Source organism: Haematobia irritans, chromosome 2, assembly GCF_050003625.1.
Source record: "Haematobia irritans isolate KBUSLIRL chromosome 2, ASM5000362v1, whole genome shotgun sequence".
Lineage (NCBI taxonomy): Eukaryota > Metazoa > Arthropoda > Insecta > Diptera > Muscidae > Haematobia > Haematobia irritans.
In genome coordinates this window covers 38,070,515-38,096,251 of record NC_134398.1, presented here as the reverse complement: position 1 = coordinate 38,096,251, position 25,737 = coordinate 38,070,515, and the positions used below count along the sequence as shown (strand labels likewise).

The 25,737-nt window shown below is 26.0% G+C and overlaps 1 protein-coding gene across 6 annotated transcripts in view; it reads left to right on the top strand.

Annotated features, from left to right (window-relative positions):
- Window positions 1-17,517, top strand: part of LOC142223965 (uncharacterized) — a 136,923-nt gene extending 119,406 nt beyond the window's left edge. For all 6 annotated transcript variants that reach the window (XM_075293765.1, XM_075293768.1, XM_075293767.1 and 3 more), the window contains exon 6: window positions 16,410-17,517. In XM_075293765.1, the coding sequence (XP_075149880.1) occupies window positions 16,410-17,188 (779 nt within the window). In that variant the 3' untranslated portion in view covers window positions 17,189-17,517. The remainder of the gene's footprint in view (window positions 1-16,409) is intronic.
- Window positions 17,518-25,737: the final 8,220 nt, after the last annotated feature.

Here is a 25,737-nt window from a genome sequence, read left to right as displayed (position 1 = left end):
GTCATAATTCTATTTCCATAGAAAATTTTATCAAAAATTTTATTTCTATAATCAATTTTTTGCAAAATTTTATTTCTATTGAAAATTTTGTCAAAATTTTATTTCTATAGAAAATTTTGTCAAAATTGTATTGTATTTCTATAGAAAATTTTGTCAAAACTTTATTTCTACAGAAAATTTGTCAAAATTTTATTTCTATTGAAAATTTTGTCAAAATTTTATTTCTATTGAAAATTTTGTTAAAATTTTATTTCTATAGAAAATTTTGCCAAAAATTTTATTTCTATAGAAAATTATATCAAAATTGTATTTCTTTACAAAATTTTTCTCAAAATTTTATTTCTATAGAAAATTTTGTCAAAATGTTATTTCTATTAAAAATTTTGTCAAAATTTTAGTTCTATAAAAATATTTGTCAAAATTTTATTTCTATAGAAAATTTTGTCAAACTTTTATTCCTATAGAAAATTTTGTCAACATTTTATTTCTATAGAAAATTTTGTCAAAATTTTAGTTCTATATAAAATTTTGTCAAAGTTTTGTTTGTATAGAACATTTTGCAATATTTTATTTCCATAGAAAATTTTGTTAAAATTTTATTTTTATAGAAAATTTGGTCAATATTTTATTTCTATTGAAAATTTTGTCAAAATTGTATTCTATTTTTATATAACATTTTGTCAAAATTTTATTTCTATATAAATTTTTTTCAAAATTTTATTTCTATAGAAGAATTTGTCAAAATGTTATTTCTACAGAAAATTTTGTCAAAATTTTATTCCTATAGAAAATTTTGTCAACATTTTCTTTCTATATAAAATGTTGTCAAAATTTTATTTCTATTGAAAATTTTGCCAAAATTGTATTTCTATTGAAATACAGTTTTATTTCTATAGACAATTTTGTCAAAATTTTACTTCTATAGAAAATTTTGTCAAAATTTCATTGTTATCGAAAATTTTGCCAAAATTTTATTTCTATAGAAAATTTTGTCAAAATTTTATTTCTATAGAAAATATTGTCAAAATTTTATTTCTATAGAAAATTTTGTCAAAATTTTATTTCTATAGAAATTTTTGTCAAAATTTTATTTCTATAGAAAATGTTGTCAACATTTTATTCCTATAGAAAATTTTATCAAAATTTTATTTATTTACAAAATTTTGTCAAAATTTTATTTCTATAGAAAATTTTGTCAAAATTTTTGTTCTATTCAAAATTTTGTCCAAATTTTAGTTCTATATAAATATTTGTCAAAATTTTAATTCTATAGAAAATTTTGTCAAAATTTTAGTTCTATTCAAAATCTTGTCCAAATTTTAGTTTTATATAAATATTTGTCAAAATTTTATTTCTATAGAAAATTTTGTCAAAATTTTATTTATTTGGGTTTTTTAGGGGTAAAAAAATATTTAAATTTGATAAAGGAAAAAAATTGTCAACCAAGTTCGGAACAGTTCTTGCATGAACCTCCTAATCTAATATTCGACATGGTTAAAAACAATGTAAGAAATTGTATGCAAACTTCAACAACTGAAAGCATTTAAAAAGTAAAATATTTCTTATATTACTGCTTAAACTCCAGGTGAAACGATTAAATTATTTCCTTTCAACAAATCGTACACTGCTACTGGAGAATATTTAAGCATTTTTGTTGTTCTCCCCATTTTACTCTAGGAGGTGATCATATTCCTTCTCTATGTGGAATAAGGCCATCTATTAGAAAATAATGGATTTCCTCTTTACTGCAATAATTTCCAAAAATTCCATATTTTCATATTCTAAATAGACTTAGTCGCTTTTAGTGTATAATAGGTCTTTTGTTTACACTTATACGCATTCATATAGGTCAACAATGTTGGTGTCATATACGAATAATATCTCTCTTCGAATGGCAAATTGACTCATATCTGAATATACAAACATTCAGAGTTCATATCCGATTCTATTATTAATTTGCAAAATAGGAGAAATAACAAAGAGTTAATGTTTATATACGTTCCTACGCTGTTTTTTTTTTGTATTAATTTTAACACATGCTGAATAAATTATGTTTTCGCAGTTGTTGTTCTTTTATTATTATTGTGTGAAACTAACATAAACAATATTTGCTTTAAGCCAATTTTTTAAATTGGGGAACAAAACTCAAAAAAAAAAAAAAATATAACAACCAGCTAAAATAAAATTTGCCATAAATATGATAATTGCCTTGTATTTTGGCATAAAATTAATTTTCGACAACAAAAATAAAGCAAATCCAGTTTATTCGCCATTTCAATATTCATACAAGCAGAATGGGGCTCGTTTTCAAAGTCTCGTGCAAATTCACCAGACTAGACGGACATGAGAGGCGGGTAACAATCAAAATTCGCTTTAATTTGAAACGAGCGACTGATAAAGAGAAGCCGCAGCAGCAGCAGCAGCAACAAAAACAAAAACGGATCAAATAACCAACGCTTGTTTATTTGCACAAGTGGCACAGTGGGTATTGTTTTTTAAAATGGTTATTTGTTTTTCTATGGTATGTATAGTAATTAAAGACATTTCATGGATCGTATACACGGTTGCCACAGTTGGTGGAATTCTACCAAAAATTGTAGAATTTTATTTCTATAGAAAATTAACTTCAATTAAATAAACTTAAGTTACTTTTCTATAGAAATAAAATGTTGACACAATTTTCTAAAGAAATAACATTTTGCCAAAATTTTCTATAGAAATAAAATTTTGGAAAAATTTTCTATAAAAATAAAATTTTACCAAAATTTTCTATAGAGAAAAAATTTTAGCAAAATTTTCTATATAAATTAAATTTTGCCAAAATTTTCTATAGAAATAACATAATGACAAAATTTTCTATAGAAATAAATTTTTGGCAAAATTTTCTCTAGAAATAACATTTTGCCAAAATTTTCTATAGAAATAAAATTTTGACAAAATTTTCTATAAACATAAAATTTTGCCAAATTTTCTACAGAAGTAAAATTTTGACAAAATTTTTTATAGAAATAAATTTTTGACAAAATTTTCTATAGAAATAAAATTTTGACAAATTTTTCTATAGAAATAAAATTTTGACAAAATTTTCTATAGAAATAAAATTTTGACTACATTTTTCATAGAAATAAAATTTTGAAAAAATTTTCTATAGAAATAAAATTTTCACAAATTTTTTTATAGAAATAAAACGTTGACTAATTTTTCTATAGAAATAAAATTTTGACAAAATTTTGTAAAGAAATAAAATTTTGATAAAATTTTCTATAGAAATAAAATTTTGACTAAATTCTCCATAGAAATAAAATTTTGAAAAAATTTTCTATAGAAATAAAATTTTGGAAAAATGTTCTATAGAGCTAAAATTTTGACTAAATTTTCTATAGAAATAAAACAAAATTTCCTTGAGAAATAAAATTTTGACAACATTTTCAATAGACATAAAATTTTGAGCTAGATACCATATACTAACACCACGTACCAAATTTCAACCGGATCGGATGAATTTTGCTACTGCAAGAGACTCCGGAGGATATATCTGGGGATAGGTTTATATAGGGGCAATATACAATTATCGACCGATATGGACCAATTTTTGCATGGTTGTTAGAGACAAAATTTCAACCGGTTCATATGAAATAACAATAACAAGTTAGCGTGATTTCAACAGACCGCCGGACATGGCTAGATTTAATCAGAATTTCACCACGACCCAGAATATATATACTTTGTGGGGTCTTAGAGCAATATTTCGATGTGTTACAAACGGAATGACAAAGTTAATATACCTCTCATTATATGGTGGAGGGTGTAAAAATCTATAGAAATACAATTTTGGCAAAATTTTCTATAGAAATAAATTTTGACAAAATTTTCTACAAAAAAAAAAATTTTGAAAATAAATTTCTGTAGACATAAAATTTTGACAAAAAATCTATGGAAATAAAATTTTGTACACATTTTCTATAGAAATACATTTTTGAGAAATTTTGGAAAAATCTTGTATAGAAATAACATTTTGACAAACTGTTCTATAAAAATTAAACGTTGACAAATTTTTCTATAGAAATTAAACTTTAACAAAATTTTCTATAGAAATTAAACTTTGACAAAATTTTCTATAAAAAAAAAAATTGACAAAATTTTCTATAGATATAAAATTTTGACAAAATTTTCTATGGAAATAAAATTTTGAAAACATATTTCTGTAGAAATAAGATTTAAAAAAAAAAATCTATAAAAATAAAATTTTGACAAAATTTTCTATAGAATAAAATTTTGACAAAACTTTCTATGGAAATAAAATTTTGTACACATTTTCTATAGAAATACATTTTTGAGAAATTTTGGAAAATCTTCTATGGAAATAACATTTTGAAAAAAATTTCTGTAAAAATTAAACTTTAACAAAATTTTCTATAGAAATTAAACTTTGACAAAATTTTCTATAGAAATAAAATTTTGCCAAAATTTTCTATAGAAATAAAATTTTGACAAAATTTTCTATAGAAATAAAATTTTGACAAAATTTTCTATGGAAATAAAATTTTGTACACTTTTTCTATAGAAATACATTTTTGAGAAATTTTGGAAAAATCTTCTATAGAAATAACATTTTGAAAAAAATTCTATAGAAATTAAACTTTTACAAAATTTTCTGTAGAAATTAAACTTTGACAAAATTGTCTATAGAAATTAAACTTTGACAACATTTTTTATAGAAATAAAATTTTGCAAAATTTTCTACAGAAAGAAAATTTTTACTTAAGTTCCCATAGAAATAAAATTTTGAAAACAAATTTCTGTAGAAATAAGATTTAAAAAAAAAAAAACAAAAAAATAAAATTTTGACAAAATTTTCTATAGAAATAAAATTTTGCCAAAATGTTCTATAGAAATAAAATTTGCACAATTTTTTTTATAGAAATAAAACGTTGTCTAATTTTTCTATAGAAATAAAATTTTGACAAAATTTTCTATAGAAATAAAATTTTGCCAAAATTTTCTATAGAAATAAAATTTGCACAATTTTTTTTATAGAAATAAAACGTTGTCTAATTTTTCTATAGAAATAAAATTTTGACAAAATTTTCTATAGAAATAAAATTTTGCCAAAATTTTCTATAGAAATAAAATTTGCACAATTTTTTTTATAGAAATAAAACGTTGTCTAATTTTTCTATAGAAATAAAATTTTGACAAAATTTTCTATAGAAATAAAATTTTGACAAAATTTTCTATAGAAATAAAATTTTGACAAAATTTTCTATAGAAATAAAATTTTCACAAAATTTTCTATAGAAATAAAATTTTAAGAAAATTTCCCATGGAAATAACATTTTGACAAAATTTTCCAACGAAATAAAATTTTGACAAATTTTATACCCTGCGCCACACTGTGGAACAGGGTATTATAAGTTAGTGCATATGTTTGTAACACCCAGAAGGAGACGAGATAGACACATGGTGTCTTTGGTAATAATGCTCAGGGTGGGTCCCTGAGTCGATCTAGTCATGTCCGTCTGTCTGTCCGTCTGTCTGTGAACACATTTTTGTGATCAAAGTCTAGGTCGCAGTTTAACTCCAATCGCCTTCAAATTTGGCACAAGTTTCTGTTTTGGGTCAGAATAGAACCCTATTGATTTTTGAAGGAATCGGTTCAGATTTAGATATAGCTCGCATATATATCTTTCGCCCGATATGCACTTATATGGACCCAGAAGCCAGAGTTTTACCCTAATTTGCTTGAAATTTTGCACCAGGAGAACAATAAATTGTATATAGTCAGGTGTGCCAAATTTGATTGAAATCGGTTCAAATTGAGATATAGCTCTCATATACATCTTTCGTCCGATATAGACTTATATGGCCCCAGAAGCCAGAGTTTTAGCCAAATTTCGTTGAAATTTTGCACTATGAGTACAATTAGTAGTGTAGTCAAGTGTGCTAAATTTTTTTTGAAATCAGTTCATATTTAGATAGCTCCCATATATATCTTTCGCCCGATTTTCCGTCATATGACCACAGAGTTCAAAGTTGTAGTCCGATTTACGTGAAATTTTGCACAAGGAGTAGAATTAAAATACTAAGTATGCATGTCAAATTTGGTTGAAATCGGTTCAGATTTCTATATAGCTTCAATATATATGCTTTTCCGATTTGGACAAAAATGACCAAAATACCCACATTTTCCTTATAAAATCGCCACTGCTAAGTCGAAAACTTGTAAAAGTGACTCAAATTTTCATTTTGTTCAGATGGAGTCAGATTTAAATGCATGTATTTGGGACAAAAACCTTTATATATAGCACCCAACACATTTGACGGATTTGATATAGTATCGAAAATGTGGATTTACAAAGTGGTGCAGGGTACAATATGGTCGGCCCCGCCCGACTTTAGACTTTCCTTACTTGTTTTCATTAAAATAAAATTTTGACAATTTTTTTATAAAAATAAAATTTTGATTTTTTTTTTTTTAATTTTCGATAGAAATAAAATTTTGACAAAATTTGCTACAGAATTAAGTTCCTATAGAAATACAATTTTAAAAAATATTTTGTATGGAAATAAAATTTTGACAAAATCTACTATATAAAAATAAGTCGGGTTTTGCCTCCTGACGCACAAACCGATTTCCACGGTTTTGCATTCGTTGGAAAGGTCTCGGACTCCGTAGAGATTATAGCAAAGAAAATTCAAGAAAAGTTTTAACGGAAAAGCGGGAAAATCTTTTTTATATACAGCGCCATCTCTGATGCAACTCCAGAATGCACGAACCGATTTCCACGGTTTTGCATTCCTCGGGCTCTGTGGAGTTTATAGCAAAGAAAATTCAAGAAAAACTTTAACACAATATCGGGAAAATCTTTTGTTCATACAACGCACATTACACAATTTTATATTTTCAATTCATCGCAGTTGCTTTTGTTATAAAATAGTTTTAATTTTTTCACATGAAAAATGTTCGGAGAACGTAGAGGGTAATCATGTGGTGAAAATAGGGTACCTCATTTTTTGATTTCTGGAGGTGGAGGGGGACATCCCCCTTGCCCGGTTTTTTCAAAATTGGGCCAAAGTTCTCCGATTTGGGTGAAATTTCGAAGGAAGCTTAGGTGTGATGTCTAGACAAAGGGCCGCTACTTTATTTTTCGATATTTGGTCCCTGCGGTGGACTACCCCTTTATACGATTTTTGTTTAAAGTAGAGTATAAAAAAAACAAAAATATATAGATATATAAATTTTCTGTGAATAACTTTAAAAATTTTAATTATTGTGTTGGGTCATACTATCAAATTTTTTAAAGTTTTATCACAATGGACTGAATAGTCTAAGAGAGCCTGAAATAAAGCCGTCTGCCACTTAAACCTAACCTAATAGAACAATGGGTCAGGCATAGGAATAATTTAAATTGCAATATTACACACGTAATATCCACTGTGCACAGCATTTCTCTTATCTTTTTATTGTCGAAGGGGTTTAAGTGATTAAACAAAAAAATCAAAAAAAAAAAACAAGCAAATACAATATTTTTTAAGAAATCGCACATATTAAGCAAAATGTCAAAAACAACAAAAAATTATTACTTTCGAAATGCTCACTTCAATGGTAAAGCCTTCAAATCGAACCTTCTCGCATGTGACAACAACACCTTAATCATTTGCTAAAAAGAACTGATTTATGATCTGGCTTGCTCGTTTTTTTGATTGATTTATTAAATCGATGGATTGATTGGTGACTGATAAATTTAAAATAAAAAAAGAATATGGGCTAATTGAGCAAATGTTAACACTTTCCCCATAAAGCTATTGACTAAATTCTATGCCGCATATTTGGTAGAACCAATTAAGTGGGGACGAAAACCAGTTATGCCAATGATTATCTTAGCGATGCTAATAAAAATGTTTCTGATTTTAATTTTTCTTTCTTTAAAACTGAATTCAGTTGTTTACACTTAAAAATAATTAAACCTTTAATAACAGATAAACCTTAAACAATTAATTATTTAAGAATAATCAAGTCAATGGTATAAAATCCATATAAAATGTGCGTAGCAAGGTTATCATACCTCATGTTTTAAAAATATGATGTGATAAACGAGGTGAAACCAAAACGCCTTTTAAATACCTTACATGATTTTTCATAAATAACGGGTTTTATTAGAAACCGATAACCAGCACAAAGTGCTGCCAATTTCACCATACTATATCTGTTGAACTAAAAGCGAAAGTTATAATATTTTGAGATAGATCATTATTCGAGGGCAGTTCGGAAACTTCTTAGCCTAGCACAAAAAGCGCGGTATAAACAGAAAAAAGTAAAGTGTTTTGGAAACTTCCATCTTTGTTATGAACACATGCTAAATTTTTTTTCGATCTGGTAACTCCTTTATATAGAAACAGGTGTTCAAAAAAGACGCATCCGCAATTTTTATACCCTCCACCATAGGTTGGGGGGTATATTAACTTTGTCATTCCGTTTGTAACACATCGAAATATTGATCTAAGACCCCATAAAGTATATATATTCTGGGTTGTAGTGAAATTCTGAGTCGATCTGAGCATGTCCGTCCGTCCGGCCGTCTGTTGAAATCATGAACGAAATAAGCTATCGACTTGAAACTTGGCACAAGTAGTTGTTATTGATGTAGGTTGGATGGTATTGCAAATGGGCCATATCGGTCCACTTTTACGTATAGCCCCCATATAAACGGACCCCCAAATTTGGCTTGCGAGGCCTCTAAGAGAAGAAAATTTCATCCAATCCGGCTGAAATTTGGTACATGGTGTTAGTATATGGTCTCTAACAACCACGCAAAAATTGGTCCACATCGGTCCATAATTATATATAGCTCCCATATATACCGATCCCCCGATTTGGCTTGCAGAGCCTCTAAGAGAAACAAATTTCATCCGATCCGGCTGAAATTTGGTACATGATGTCAGTATATGGTCTCTAACAACCATGCAAAAATTGGTCCACATCGGTGTATAATTATATATAGCTCCCATATAAACCGATCCCCCGATTTGGCTTGCAGAGCCTCTAAGAGAAACAAATTTCATCCGATCCGGCTGAAATTTGGTACATGGTGTTAGTATATGGTCTCTAATGACCATGCAAAAATAGGTCCATATCGGTCCATAATTATATATAGCTCCCATATAAACCGATTCACCGATTTGGCTTGCGGAACCTCTAAGAGAAGAAAATTTCATCCGATCCGGCTGAAATTTGGTACATGATGTCAGTATATGGTCTCTAATGACCATGCAAAAATAGGTCCACATCGCTCCATAATTATATATAGCTCCCATATAAACCGATCCCCCATATTTGGCTTGCGGAGCCTCTAAGAGAAGCAAATTTCATCCGATCCGGCTGAAATTTGATACATGATGTTAGTATATGGTCTCTAATGACCATGCAAAAATTGGTCCATATCGGTCCATAATTATATATACCTGCCATATAAACCGTTCCCCCGATTTGGCTTGCCGAGCCTCTAAGAGAAACAAATTTCATCCGATCCGGCTGAAATTTGGTACATGATGTTAGTATATGGTCTCTAATGACCATGCAAAAATTGGTCGATATCGGTCCATAATTTTATATAGCCCCCATATAAACCGATCCCCCGATTTGGCTTGCAGAGCCTCTAAGAGAAACAAATTTCATCCGATCCGGCTGAAATTTGGTACATGATGTTAGTATATGGTCTCTAATGACCATGCAAAAATTGGTCGATATCGGTCCATAATTTTATATAGCCCCCATATAAACCGATCCCCCGATTTGGCTTGCAGAGCCTCTAAGAGAAACAAATTTCATCCGATCCGGCTGAAATTTGGTACATGATGTTAGTATATGGTCTCTAATGACCATGCAAAAATTGGTCGATATCGGTCCATAATTATATATAGCCCCCATATAAACCGATCCCCCGATTTGGCTTGCAGAGCCTCTAAGAGAAGCAAATTTCATCCGATCCGGCTGAAATTTGGTACATGATGTTAGTATATGGTCTCTAATGACCATGCAAAAATTGGTCCATATCGGTCCATAATTATATATACCTGCCATATAAACCGATCCCCCGATTTGGCTTGCAGAGCCTCTAAGAGAAACAAATTTCATCCGATCCGGCTGAAATTTGATACATGATGTTAGTATATGGTCTCTAATGACCATGCAAAAATTGATCGATATCGGTCCATAATTATATATAGCCCCCATATAAACCGATCCCCCGATTTGGCTTGCGGAGCCTCTAAGAGAAGCAAATTTCATCCGATCCGGCTGAAATTTGGTACATGATGTCAGTATATGGTCTCTAATGACCATGCAAAAATAGGTCCATATCGCTCCATAATTATATATAGCCCCCATATAAACCGATCAACAGATTTGACCTCCGGAGCCTCTTGGAAGACCAAAATTCATCTGATTCAGTTTAAATTTGGTACGTGATGTTAATATATGTCCTCAAACACTCATGCAAAAATTGGTCGATATCGGTCCATAATTATATATAGGCCCCATATAAACCGATCCCCAGATTTGACCTCCGGAGCACCTTGGAAGAGCAAAATTCTTCCCATTCGGTTGAAATTTGGTACGTGATGTTAGTATATGTATCCAACAACCATTCAGGAATTGGTTCCTATCAGTCCATAATTATATATAGCTCCCATATAAACCGATCGCCAGATTTGACCTCCGGTGCCTTTTGGAGAAGCAAAATTCATCCGATCTGGTTGAAATTTGGTACGTGGTGGTAGTATATGATATTTAACAACCATGCGAAAAGTGGTGCATATCAGTCCATAATCATTTATAGCCCCCCATATAAACCGATCCCAAGATTTGGTTTTGGAACCTCTTGGAGGAGCAAATTTCATCCGAGTGAGATGAAATTTGTGGATGACAGTCTTTCGTAGAAGTTTCTACGTAATCCATGGTGGAGGGTACATAAGATTCGGCCTGGCCGAACTTACGGCCATATATACTTGTTTTACAATGGAAAAATTAGAAATGCGTGCTGTCATTAAATATTTACATAAAAAAGGTTTATCGGGACAAGAAATTCATAATGAATGTGTTAGGTGAAAGTGCTCCTTTATATTCAACAGTAAAAAATTGGGTTGCTGAATTTAAACGTAGTCGTACAAGCATTGAAGATGAACCACGTAGTGGACGTCCAGCAACAACAACAGAATTTGTAGACAAAGTGCATGCTATTCGTCGATCATTTAATACCGACGAATAAAAGTGCGTGAAATTGCTAATATCATGGGCATCTCAAATGATCGAGTCCATTTAATTTTGCATGAAGAACTACAGATGAAAAAAACTTTCTGCAAGATGGGTGCCGCATTTGTTAACAGTCGATCAAAAACGCATAAGAATGAACATTTCTCAAGATTGTTTGGATCTTTTTAAGCGAAATAAAATGGATTTGAAGCGTCGTTTCATAACTGTTGGTGAGACATGGATCCACCACTATACTCCAGAGACAAAAGAACAATCCAAACAATGGACTGAAGCTGGAGGAAGTGCCCCAAAGAAGGCAAAAGCAATTCAATCGGCTGGTAAGGTTATGGCAACGGCTTTTTGGGACTTCAAAAGTATTTTATTGATTGACTATCTGCAAAAGGGTAAAACAATAAATTCAGAGTACTTTTGCAACCTTTTGGATCAATTAAATGTACAAATTCGAGAAAAACGTCCTGGCTTACAACACAAAAAAATAATTTTTCATCAAGATAACGCACCAGCGCACAAGAGTGTTTTAACAATGGCTAAAATCAACGAATTAAAGTACGAGTTGCTTGACCACCCACCTTATTCTCCTGATTTAGCTCCCAGTGACTTTTACTTGTTCCCAAATCTAAAAAAAATCCTTGATGGCAAGCGTTTTACCTCAAATGAAGATGCAATTACAGTTGTAAACCACTATTTTGAAGACCTTGAGGAAAACTATTTTAATCAAAGGATAGAATTGCTAGAAAAGTGTTGGACTAAGTGTATTGACGTTTCAGGGGATTATATTGAAAAATAAAAATATTTTTGAAAAACTAACTATTCTCCTTCATTGATAGGCTAAGAAGTTTCCGAACCGCCCTCGTATATTGTTTAGATTGGGTTGGGTATAGCAACAGCCTCGTTATTTCAGGCTCACTTAAGTAAATTTCGTGTAACCCTAGTCTTACACTACTTCTTTCCTAATTGTCATTACGCCCATATTATAGTGTCATCAGAGAGTAGGAATTAGCGACATATGAGTGTCCACTATTCAGAGCGTTCATTGTAATTAAAATTTATTCCTAAATCGATTTTGCCGCTTGTGTGGTAGAAAGATTTGTCAAAATTTTATTTCTATAATAAATTTTGTCTAAATTTTAATTCTAGAGAAAATTTTATCAAAATTTTATTTCTATAGAAAATTTTGTCTAAAAATTAATTCTATAGAAAATGGTGTCTACATTTTATTTCTATACAAATTGTTGTCAAAATTTTTGTCTAAAGATTAATTCTATAGAAAATTTTGTCTAAATTTTATTTCTATAGAAAATTTTGTCAAAATTTTATTTCTATAGAAAATTTTGTCAAAATTTTATTTCTATAGAAAATTTTGTCTAAAAATTAATTCTATAGAAAATTTTGTCTAAAGATTAACTCTATAGAAAATTTTGTCTAAAAATTAATTCTATAGAAAATTTTGTCTAAAGATTAATTCTATAGAAAATTTTGTCTAAATTTTATTTCTATAGAAAACGTTGTCAAAATTTTTGTCCAAATCTTATTTCTAAAGAAACTTTTTTGTCAACATTTTATTTCTATAGAATATTTTGTCAAAATTTTATTTCTATAGAAAATTTTGTTAAAATGTTATTTGTAAGGTGACAAATCTCCTCAATTTTAAAAAGAGGGATCAATCGCCTTAATTTTATAATTTTATAAAAATTTTATATATTTATTTCTGAGACTCAGTAAGACAGATCGTCGAATGTGGGGCTACCACAATACCAAACTAACATAGAAATAGAAATTTTTGTCAAAATTTTATTTCTGTAGAAAATGTCAACATTTTATAATAATTTTGTCAAAATTTTATTTCTATGGAAAATTTTGTCAAATTTTATTTCCATAGAAAATTTTGTCTAAATTTCTATAGAAAATTTTCTCAAAAATTTATAGAAAATTTTGTCTAAATTTTATTTCTGTAGAAAATTTTGTCAAATTCAACTGTATAAAAACTAGAGTCACTATCAGGGTTTTCATTGGTCCAAAAAATTACTAATTTTTAAACTTGGTCCGATGGCCGGAACAAATGGAATTTGGTTGAGTTTCGCCCATTTTCGTCAAAACGGCATTTTTTCAAAATTTTCTATTGAAATAAAATTTTGACAAAATTTTCTATAGAAAAAAAATTTTAAAAAAATTGTCTATAGAAATAAAATTTTGCCAAAATTTTGTACAGAAATAAACTTTAAAAAAAATTGTATAGATATAAAATTATACAAAAAATTTGTGTAGGAAGAAAATTTTGTAAACATTTTATATAGAAATAAAATTTTGCGATAACTATATATAGAAATAAAATTTTGGCAAAATTTTCTATAGAAATAAAATGTTGACAAAATTTTCTATAGAAATAAAACGTTGACAAGATTTTCTAGAGAAATAAAATTTTGACAAAATTTTCTATAGAAATAAAATTTTGACAAAATTTTCTATAGAAATAAAATTTTGCAAAAATTTTCTATATAAATAAAATTTTGCCAAAATTTTCTATATAAATAAAATGTTGACAAAATTTCTATAGACATAAAATTTTGACAAAATCTTCTATAAAAATAACATTTTGACAAAAAAGTTTCTATAGAAATAAAGTTGTGAGAAAATTTCCTACAGAAATAAAATTGTGACATAATTTTCTATAGAAATAAAATTTTGACAAAATTTTCTATAGAAATAAAATTTTGCAAAAATTTTCTATACAAATAAATTTTTTACAAATTTTTCTATAGAAATAAAATGTTGACAAAATTTTCTATAGACATAAAATTTTGACAACATCTTCTATAAAAATAACATTTTGACAAAAAAGTTTCTATAGAAATAAAGTTTTGATAAAATTTTCTATAGAAATACAATTTTGACAAAATGTTCTAGAGAAATAAAATTTTGACAAATTTTTCTATAGAAATAAAATTGTGACAAAATTTTCTATAGAAATAAAATTTTGCCAAAATTTTCTATACAACTAAATTTTTTACAAAATGTTCTATATAAATAAAATGTTGACAAAATTTTCTATAGACATAAAATTTTGACAAAATCGTCTATAAAAATAACATTTTGACAAAAAAGTTTCTATAGAAATAAAGTTGTGAGAAAATTTCCTACAGATATAAAATTGTGCCAAATTTTCTACAGAAATAAAATTGTGACAAAATTTTCTCCAGAAATAAAATAAAATTTAAATAGGGAAATAAAATTTTGACAAAATTTTATATAAATTTTATTTCTGTAGAAAATTTTGTCAAATTCAACTGTATAAAAACTAGAGTCACTATCAGGGGTTTCATTGGTCGAAAAAATTACTAATTTTTAAACTTGGTCCGATAGCCGGAACAAATGGAAAATTTTCTATTGAAATAAAATTTTGACAAAATTTTCTATAGAAAGAAAATTTTAACAAAATTGTCTATAGAAATAAAATTTTGCCAAAATTTTGTACAGAAATAAACTTTACAAAAAATTGTATAGATATAAAATTATACAAAAATTTTGTGTAGGAAGAAAATTTTGTAAAAATTTTATACAGAAATAAAATTTTGCGATAACTATATATAGAAATAAAATTGTGACAAAATTTTCTCCAGAAATAAAATTTTGACAAAATTTTCTAGAGAAATAAAATTTTGACAAAATTTTCTAGAGAAATAAAATTTTGACAAAATTTTCTAGAGAAATAAAATTTTGACAAAATTTTCTAGAGAAATAAAATTTTGACAAAATTTTCTAGAGAAATAAAATTTTGACAAAATTTTCTAGAGAAATAAAATTTTGACAAAATTTTATATAAATTTTATTTCTGTAGAAAATTTTGTCAAATTCAACTGTATAAAAACTAGAGTCACTATCAGGGTTTTCATTGGTCCAAAAAATTACTAATTTTTAAACTTGGTCCGATGGCCGGAACAAATGGAAAATTTTCTATTGAAACAAAATGTTGACAAAATTTTCTATAGAAAGAAAATTTTAACAAAATTTTCTATAGAAATAAAATTTTGCCCAAATTTTGTACAGAAATAAACTTTACCAAAAAATTTTATAGATATAAAATTATCCAAAAATTTTGTGTAGGAAGAAAATTTTGTAAAAATTTTATACAGAAATAAAATTTTGCGATAACTATATATAGAAATAAAATTTTGACAAAATTTTTTATAGAAATAAAATTTTGACAAAATTTTCTATAGAAATTAAATGTTGACAAAATTTTCTAGAGAAATTAAATTTTGACTAAATTTTCTATAGAAATAAAATTGTGACAAAATTTTCTATAGAAATAAAATTTTGACAAATTTTCTATAGAAATAAAATTTTGCCAAAATTTTCTATACAAATAAATTTATTACAAAATTTTCTATATAAATAAAATGTTGACAAAATTTTCTATAGACATAAAATTTGGACAAAATCTTCTATAAAAATAACATGTTGACAAAAAAGTTTCTATAGAAATAAAGTTTTGTCCAAATTTTCTATAGAAATAAAATTTTGACAAAATTTTCTGTAGTAATAAAATTTTGCGAAAATTTTCTATAGAAATAAAATTGTGAGAAACTTTTCTACAGAAATAAAATTGTGAGAAAATTTTCTACAGAAATAAAATTTTGACAAAAATTTTCTACAGAAATAAAATGTGGACAAAACTTTCTATAGAAATAAAATTTTGACACAAAAGTTTCAATAGAAATAAAACTTTCTATCGAAGTAAAATTTTGGAAAATTTTTAGCTTTTAAATATTAATTTAATTTGGAAAAAAATAAAAATTCGTTTGGCAAGGATTTTTTTTTTCGTTGTGGCAACGCTGGTCACTATTTCAAACATAACGCCTAAAAGTATGCTATAATATTTCATTTAATGATACCAATCACTCTCAAATCGAAAACCATTGTTGTTAGTTAGTATTTTTTCTATTTATTATTAAGGTTTTATATTTATAAAAGTAAATAAATGGAATCAAAGTAAAATTTTTTTATAATTATATTTATACATATAAATTTATTATATACAATTCAAAAAGGTTTCAGTACTTCTTCTACATAAGTTTCTATTGCACCAAATTTTGTATTGTATTTTTTTCTAAAGAATTTTCTTTTATTCACATTTTAGCAAATCTCAATGGCGATACTTTGGACTCACCCAATGAGAAGACCGTTACTGATCACAAAGATGCCGTACCAGAAAAACGCATCACTTTTACCATAAGTCCAGATTCTTCGCCCGAGGAAAGTTTAACCATAACACCCAAGAAATTTGAAGCCATAGCCGAAGAAGAATCCCCCTCGGCTACAACTACACCCAATGCAAATGCAGATATGGATGATGAAGTAATCCTACGACCACGTCTCATTGATAGACATCCACATCTATTGCCGCCCACCGGTATCTCGAACACACCACGTAAGAACCATTTGCGTAGTGTTAAAAGTGTGCCACATTTCAATGTACGTTCGGCTGCAAGTGAAACGGATATATTCTCCATTACCGGTTCGGGTAATCAAATCAGTATGACACCTGAAGTACCATCCATATCGTTTAGTAATTTACCCAAACACTATGAAGATACTCCAACAATTGAGAAATATCGTGTCTCTCAATCATTGTACTCCATACAAACGGCCAATGCAGCCAGGGCCAATAATTTAGATTATTCGATGCCACGTTATTTCCGTAGATCGGCAATGCTATCGGCCAGTTCGGAGATGTTGTCCGGTGGTGGTGCTGGTTCATTGGCCACACCCTCAACTTCTTCGTCACGCGAAGAAGTTCGTCGTCCCGAAAAGGAAAAGAGTAAACGTTTGCAAATGTTACGTGGAGCCTTGCCACCATTGCTTATACATTCGGTATCCTTCCGTAAGAATCGGGATGAGGCAAAACAAGTGGATTGAAAGAGGGAACTACACGACCACGTACCCCTTTGGTAGCTTTCTGTGAGAAAATATTTCATTTTGTCCATATGCTTTATTTTTGTTTTAAATATTTTTTTAACATTTTATTGTATATAAAAAATTATTTGTTTGTTAGTATTTTCTTTATTAAAATTTTTTTTCTAAATTTATTTTTTTTTAAGGAAGGAAACTCCTTTTTTAAAATCCCTAATCGTTTTTTAATGTATGTATGTCCTTATCACATATATTTATGAATATGGTTTTGAAAATTGTTATAGTATTTAAGAGATATAAATAAAATTATTTTATCTTTATAAAATAAAATAAAACCATTTTTTCAAGTGAAGCATTCAAGGTAAGTCATGAAGAGAACAAATGCCATCATTTTACTGCTTCAGCACTAGTAAATTCGGCATTGAATCGGCTGGAACCAGAAAAGTCGAGTCAACAACGCCGAACCGCCTAATAATCATGCGAGAATTGCCTATTGGAAATTTTTCTATGTGTGGAATTGAAATATTAAGAACACACTCAAAATTAACAACACGATGTTTTATTTGGCATTATAATAAAATAGGAAATCAATGTCTAATATGTGAACATAACAAAAAAAAAAAATACAAAGTAAATTATGCAAAGCCTATTGAGTTTCCAATATACTCCACGTCTTCTTCGGTCTTGGGCCATATTCCTGATAATATTCGGCAGTTATGACAGTTACCACCCGTGCCCTTACCAATCCTTTGCTAAACCTTTAGCAACGTAATAGTATGAATAAGAGAATAACTAAAGCAGCTAAGAATATTTTTGATATATCAATTTTTACTCATTTTATTTTTTTTTTACGTAGAGTGAAGTTATGAAGTTACACGCAAAGAAAAAAAAACGTTTGGAAAACGTGTACCGAAAACGTTTTTCTTTTGTTAGAGTTTTTTGAATTGCTTCGAAAATTTTAAACTTTTATCACCAAAAAAATTCGTTTGTTACAAAATTTTTATTTTTTCAATAAAAAAAGTTATTTTTGAAATAACAACACAGTCCATTTCGTTTATATCAAACACTGTTCTTTTCTGACTTTAGGTCTTTAATAAGACACATTTTACAGTTCAAAATTTAATATAGTACAATGTAATGTTGAACATTTTTTCGGAATCTTCCGAATATATCTGGAATATATGTAAAAAAAACAAAAGCAAAAAAAAAAACTTTGGCCGAAGCAGGGATCGAACCCACGACCCTTGGCATGAGAGTCGGACGTAGCTACCACTGCTCCACGGTGCCAAACTAAAAGTTTGTTTCTGTTAAATAAACTTTGTTTATTCGGTTCGTGGGCGCCGCAAGCTATTCTATATAAATATAACTTATATGGATATTTATCTATTGATGACCATAACAGGTACATAGCTCAGTGGTTAGTGTGTTGGCTTACAATGTGCATGGTCCGCGGCTCGATTCTCCGTCCAGGCGAAAGGTAAAAAAAATTTTAAAAATTTATAAAATCGTATAATTTCTTCTACATTGTTGGTATTACAGGAAAAGGTGTTAAGAACTAAAAATCCTCGTGGATGTGAGAAAGATGTGAGGGACAATGCAATTAGCAAGAAAATATTTTTTTTTTTGAGCTAGTCTTTATGAAATTGTTTTTACATCCTGGAAAAGAATAAACGTTTATCACAAAAAGTATATACTTTTCTTCCAAATACACTTCCTTACAGCGAAAAGCAAATGAGAAACGAACTTTGTTTGTCTAAAATTTCGTTTGGGAGGAAAGAATTATTTTTTTGCGTGTACAATTTTGTTACTAAATATATTTTAAAACTAAATAGAAATTTCAAAATTTTCTTTCCAAAATCGATTTTTATATGAAATATTTTCCTACATGAATTTTCTAATGACTATTGTCAAAATTTTATTCCTATGGAGAATTTTTTAAAAATGTTATTCCTATAGAAAATTTTCTATAGAAATTTCTCTCAAAATTTTACATCTATAGAAAATTTCGTCAAATTTTTTTCTATAGATAATTTTCTCTAAATTTTATTTCTATAGAAAATCTTGTTAAAACTTTATTTCTATAAAAAATCTTGTTAAAATTTTATTTCTATAGAAATTTTTTTCAAAATTTTATTTTTATAGAAAATTTTTTCAAAATTTTAATCTATTTCTCTATTTTTTTTTTTTTTTTTGGTTTCAGAATCTTATTTCTATAGAAATTTTTGTCAAAATTTTATTTCTATAGAAAATTTTGTCAACAGTTTATTTCTATAGAAAATTTTGTCAAAACCTTATTTCTATAGAAATTTTTGTCAACATTTTATTTCTATAGTAGCTGATGGCCTTAGCAGCCAAAGCTACTTTTCTCCTTTTATCATAAATTTACTGTATGATTAAAATAAACAATAAATAACCATCTTGCAGTCTATAGTGCTTTGCCCAAATAAATTTGACAATCATTCTTTTCCTCTGTTGGTTAAGCTACACTTGTAGTTTAGCCAATGTATGGGTTTAAGCTGAAATAAAAAACAACAACAATGCTTAAAAGAACAAAACCAACAAAACAAAAACAAAACAAAAGAAAATTTTATTTCTATAGAAAATTTTGTCAAAAATTTATTTTTATTTATTTTTTTTGTCAAAATTTTATTTCTAAAGGAAATTTTCTCATAATTTTATTTCTTTAGATAAATTGATTAAAAATTAATTAAAAAATTTTGTCACAATTTTATCTCTATAGAATATTTTCTCAAAATCTTATTTCTATAAAAATTTTTGTCAAAATGTTATTTCTATAAATAATTTTGTCAAAATTTTATTTATTTTTTTTTCAACATTTTATTTCTATTTTTCTAATTTTGTCAAAAATTTATTTCTATAGAAAATTTTGTCAATTTTTTTCTATGGAAATTTTTCTAAAAATTTTATTTCTCTTAAAAATTTTGTCACAATTTTATTTCTATGGAAAATTTTGTCACAATTTCATTTCTATATTTTTTTTTTTTGAAAATTTTATTTCCATAGAATTTTTTTTTTCAAAATTTTATTTCTATTGAAAATGTTTGTCAAAATTTTATTTCTATAGAAGGTTTTGTTAAAATTCTATTTCTATAGGAAAATTTTGTCAATAATTTATTTCTATAGAAAATTTTTTTCAAAATTTTATTTCTATAGAAAATTGTGTCAAAATTTTATTTTTTTTTTGTCAAAATTTTATTTCTAAAGAAAATTTTTTCATAATTTTATTTCTTTAGATAATTTTGTCAAAAGTTTATTTCTATAGAAAATTTTGTCAAAAGATTTTATTTCTGTAGAAAATTTTGTCACAATTTTATCTCTATAGAATATTTTCTCAAAATCTTTTTTCTATATACATTTTTGTCAAAATTTTATTTCTATAAAAAATTTTGTCAAAATTTTATATATTTTTTTCAACATTTTATTTCTATTGAAAATTTTGCAAAAATTTATTTCTATAGAAAATTTTGTCAATTGTTTTTTCTATAGAAAATTTTATCAATTTTTTTCTATGGAAATTTTTCTCAAAATTTTATTTCTCTTAAAAATTTTGTCACAATTTCTATAGAAAATTTTGTCACAATTTTATTTCTATATTTTTTTTTTCGAGATTTTATTTCCATAGAAATTTTTTTCAAAATTTTATTTCTATTTAAAATTTATAGTAATGCAACAACACGAAATTTATTTTTAGAAAGCTAATTTGTTAGAATTCACCTAAGTGGTGAACAGTCGAACAATGCTTATTGTTTCTACAGTCAACTACAACATGTGACAACTTACAGAAACTGGTTTCCAGGATACAACAACAATTCTAACGCGTACATTAGTCGTGTTTTTCCTAGTTTTACGACGGGCTCATCGTTGCTTATTATATTACATGTTAGCCTGATACCGAAACAGGCAATTGACGTCCAGACAGCCAGATCTATACTAAAGGCTGTGGAAAGGTTCATTCGTCCGAACCGAAACATGTACAGTCCAGGCGTGTATAGATTTGTATCTGGCGTTTTCTTTTCAATGGCTCTATTAACCATGTTCCTTAATCTATATCTGTCCATAAAGCTCGAAAAATAATTGTATAATTAGATACAATTTTATTTCTATATTTTTTTCCAAAATTTTATTCCATAGAAACTTTTTTCAAAATTGTATTTCTATAGAAAATGTTTGTCAAAATTTTATTTCTACAGAAAATTTTGTCAAAATTATATTTCTATAGGAAAATTTTGATAATATTTTATTTCTATAGAAAATTTTGTCACAATTTTATTTCTATAGAAAATTTTGTCAAAATTTTATTTCTATAGAAAATTTTGTCAATATTTTATTTCTATAGAAAATTTTGTCACTATTTTATTTCTATAGAAAATTTTGTCAAAATTGTATTTCTATAGAAAATTTTCTCCAAATTTTATTTAAATAGATTTTTCTCAATATTTTTATTTCTATATTTTTTTCAAAATTTTATTTCTATAGGAAAATTTTGTCAATATTTGATTTCTATAGAAAATTTTGTAAAATTTTAATTTCTAAAGAAAATTTTGTAAAATTTTCATTTCTAAAGAAAATTTTGTCAAAATTTTATTTCTGTAGAAAATTTTCTTAAAATCTTATTTCTATAGAATATTTTGCCAAAATTGTATTTCTATAGAAACTTTTGTCAAAAATGTATAATTTTATTTATAATGTTATTTCTATTGAAAATGTTGTCAAAATTTGATTTCTATAGAAAAGTTTTGTCAAAAATTTATTTCTATAGAAAATTTTGTCAATTTCTTTTTTTATTGTTGGTTTTTTTCCATTTAACCATTATTTTTGTTTTTTGATTTCAGTTTAAAACCATGCATTGACTAAACTACAAGTGTAGCTTTAATTATTTTTATTTTTTTGTCAAAATTTTATTTCAAAAGAAAATTTTCTCATTATTTTATTTCTTTAGATAATTTTGTCAAAAGTTTATTTCTATAAAAAATTTTGTCAAAAAATTTTATTTTTATAGAAAATTTTGTCACAATTTTATTTTTATAGAATATTTTTTCAAAATCTTATTTCTATAAAAAATTTTGTCGAAATTTTATTTCCGTAGAAAATTTTGTTATAATTGTATTTCTATAAAAAAAGTTGTCAACATTTTATTTCTATAAAAAATAATGTTAAAATTTTATTTGTATTTATTTTTTTTTTTTAAATTTTATTTCTATAAAATATAATGTCAAAATTTTATTCTTATTTATTTTTTGTTTTTTCAACATTTTATTTCTATTGAAAATGTTGTCAAAGTTTTATTTCTATAGCAACATTTTGTCAGAAATTTATTTCTATATATATATATATTTCTTTTGTCAAGTTTTTTTCTATTTTAATTTTTCTCAAAATTTTATTTCTCTTAAAAATGTTGTCACAATTTTTTTTCTATAATTTTTTTGTTCAAAATTTTATTTCCATAGAAATTTTTTTCAAACTTTTGTCAAAATTTTATTTCTATAGAAAATTTTGTTAAAATTCTATTTTTATAGAAAATTTTGTAAAAATTTTATTTCTATAGAAAATTTTGTCACACTTTTATTTAAATACAAATTTTTCTCAACATTTTATTTTATTTCTATATTGTTTTTTTTTTCAAAGTTTTATTTCTATAGGAAAATTTTGTCAATATTTGATTTCTATAGAAAATTTTGTCAATTTTTTTTTCTATAGAAAATTTTCTCAAAATTTTATTTCTCTTAAAAATTTTGTCACAATTTTATTTCTCTTAAAAATTTTGTCACAATTTTATTTCTATTATTTTTATTCAAAATTTTATTTCCATAGAAATTTTTTTCAAAATTTTATTTCTATAGAAAATTTTGTCAAAATTTTATTTCTATAAAAATAATTTAAAAATTTTATTTTTATTTATTTTTGTGTCAACATTTTATTTCTATTGAAAATGTTGTCAAAAATTTATTTCTATTGAAAATTTTCTAATTTTTTTTTTCTATAGAAAACTTTGTCAAATTTTTTTTCTATGGAAATTTTTCTCAAAATTTTATTTCTCTTAATAATTTTGTCACAATTTTATTTCTATAAAATTTTCTATATTTTTTTTTTCAAAATTTTATTTCCATAGAAATGTTTTTTAAAATTTTATTTCCATAGAAAATGTTTGTCAAAATTTTATTTCTATAGAAAATTTTGTCAAAATTCTATTTCTATAGGAAAATTTTGTCAATATTTTATTTCAACAGAAAATATTGTCAAAATTTTTTTTCTATAGAAATTGTTTTCAAAATGTTATTTCTCTAGTAGCTGATGGCCTTATCCAATCCAATGCTTCTTTTCTCCTTTTATCATACATTTACTGTATGATTCAAATAAACAATAAATAAATAAATTTTATTTCTATAGAAAATTTTGTAGAAATTTATTTCTGTTGGTTTTTGATTTCAGCTTAAAAACCATGCATTGACTAAACTACAAGTGTAGCTTAACCAACAGAGGAAAATAATGTTTGTCAAATTTATTTGGACAAAGCCCTATAGACTGCAAGATGGTTGGATGGACGCACGTTTCGAAATTACCACATTCCTCATCAGCATCCTCTACTTGCAGCAAAACTATCAACCAATTATCATAAAATAAATTCGGGCAGTTCACTAAACCCAACAATGAACCTCACATGACCCTTCCGAAAAAAATTTTGTATGATAGCCGGCTTATGCCGAAATAAATTCGAAACAAACATATCTCTTTTCCTATGCCACTATCAAATCATCGAAAAAAACAACAACAATGCTTAAAGAACAAAACCAACAATAACAAAACAAAACGAATGGGGAAATTTTATTTCCATAGATTTTTTTTTTGCAAAATTTTATTTCCATAGAAATTTTTTTCAAACTTTTGTCAAAATTTTATTTCTATAGAAAATTTTGTTAAAATTCTATTTCTATAGAAAATTTTGTAAAAATTTTATTTCTATAGAAAATTTTCTCCAAATTTTATTTCTATAGAAAATTTTGTCACAATTTTATTTAAATAGATATTTTTCTCAACATTTTATTTTATTTCTAAATTTTTTTTCAAAGTTTTATTTCTATAGGAAAATTTTGTCAATATTTGATTTCTATAGAAAATTTTGTCAACATTTTTTTTCTATGGAAATTATTCTCAAAATTTTATTTCTCTTAAAAATTTTGTCACAATTTTATTTCTATTATTTTTATTCAAAATTGTATATCCATAGAAATTTTTTTCAAAATTTTATTTCTATAGAAAATTTTGTCAACATTTTATTTCTATAAAAAATAATTTAAAAATTTTATTATTATTTATTTTTTTGTCAACATTTTATTTCTATTGAAAATGTTGTCAACAATTTATTTCTATTGAAAATTTTCTATTTTTTTTTTTCTATAGAAAACTTTGTCAATTTTTTTTCTATGGAAATTTTTCTCAAAATTTTATTTCTCTTAAAAATTTTGTCACAATTTTATTTCTATAGAAAATTATATCACAATTTTATTTCTATAGAAAATTTTGTCACAATTTTATTTCTATAAAATTTTCTATAAATTTTTTTTCAGTATTTTATTTCCATAGAATTTTTTTTCAAAATTTTATTTCTATAGAAAATGTCAAAATTTTATTTCTATAGAAAATTTTGTCAAAATTCTATTTCTATAGGAAAATTTTGTCAATATTTTATTTCTATAGAAACTTTTGGCCAAATTTTATTTCTATAGAAAATTTTTTCAAAATTGTATTTATATAATAGCCGTTGGCCTTATCAGCCAATGCTTCTTTTCTCCTTTTATCATACATTTACTGTATGATTCAAATAAACAATAAATAAATAAATTTTATTTCTATAGAAAATTTTGTCAAAATTTTATTGTTTTTTTTTTTATTTCAGCTTAAAACCATACATTGACTAAACTACAAGTGTAGCTTAACCAACAGAGGAAAATAATATTTGTCAAATTTATTTGGGCAAAGCCCTATAGACTGCAAGATGGTTGAATGGACGCTCGTTTCGAAATTGCTACATTCCTCATCAGCATCCTCTACTTGCAGCAAAACTATCAACCAATTATCAGAATAAATTCAGGCAGTTCATTAAACCCAACAATGAACCACGCTTGAACCTTCCGAAAAAAGGTTTTGTATGATAGCCGGCTTATGCCGAAATAAATTCGAAACAAACATATCTCTTTTCCTATGCCACTGTCAAATCATCGAAAAAACAACAACAATGCTTAAAGAACAAAACCAACAATAACAAAACAAAACGAATGGGGAAATTTTATTTCCATAGATTTTTTTTTCAAAATTTTATTTATATAGAAAATTTTGTGAAAATGTTATTTCTATGGAAAATTTTCTCAAAATTTTGTTTCCATAGAATATTTTCTCACAATCTTATTACTATAGAATATTTTCTCAAAATTTTATTTCTATAGAAAATTTTATCAAAATTTTATTTCTATTGAAAATTTTATCAAAATGTTATTTCTATGTTGTCAAAAATTTTATTTCTATAGAAAATTTTGTCA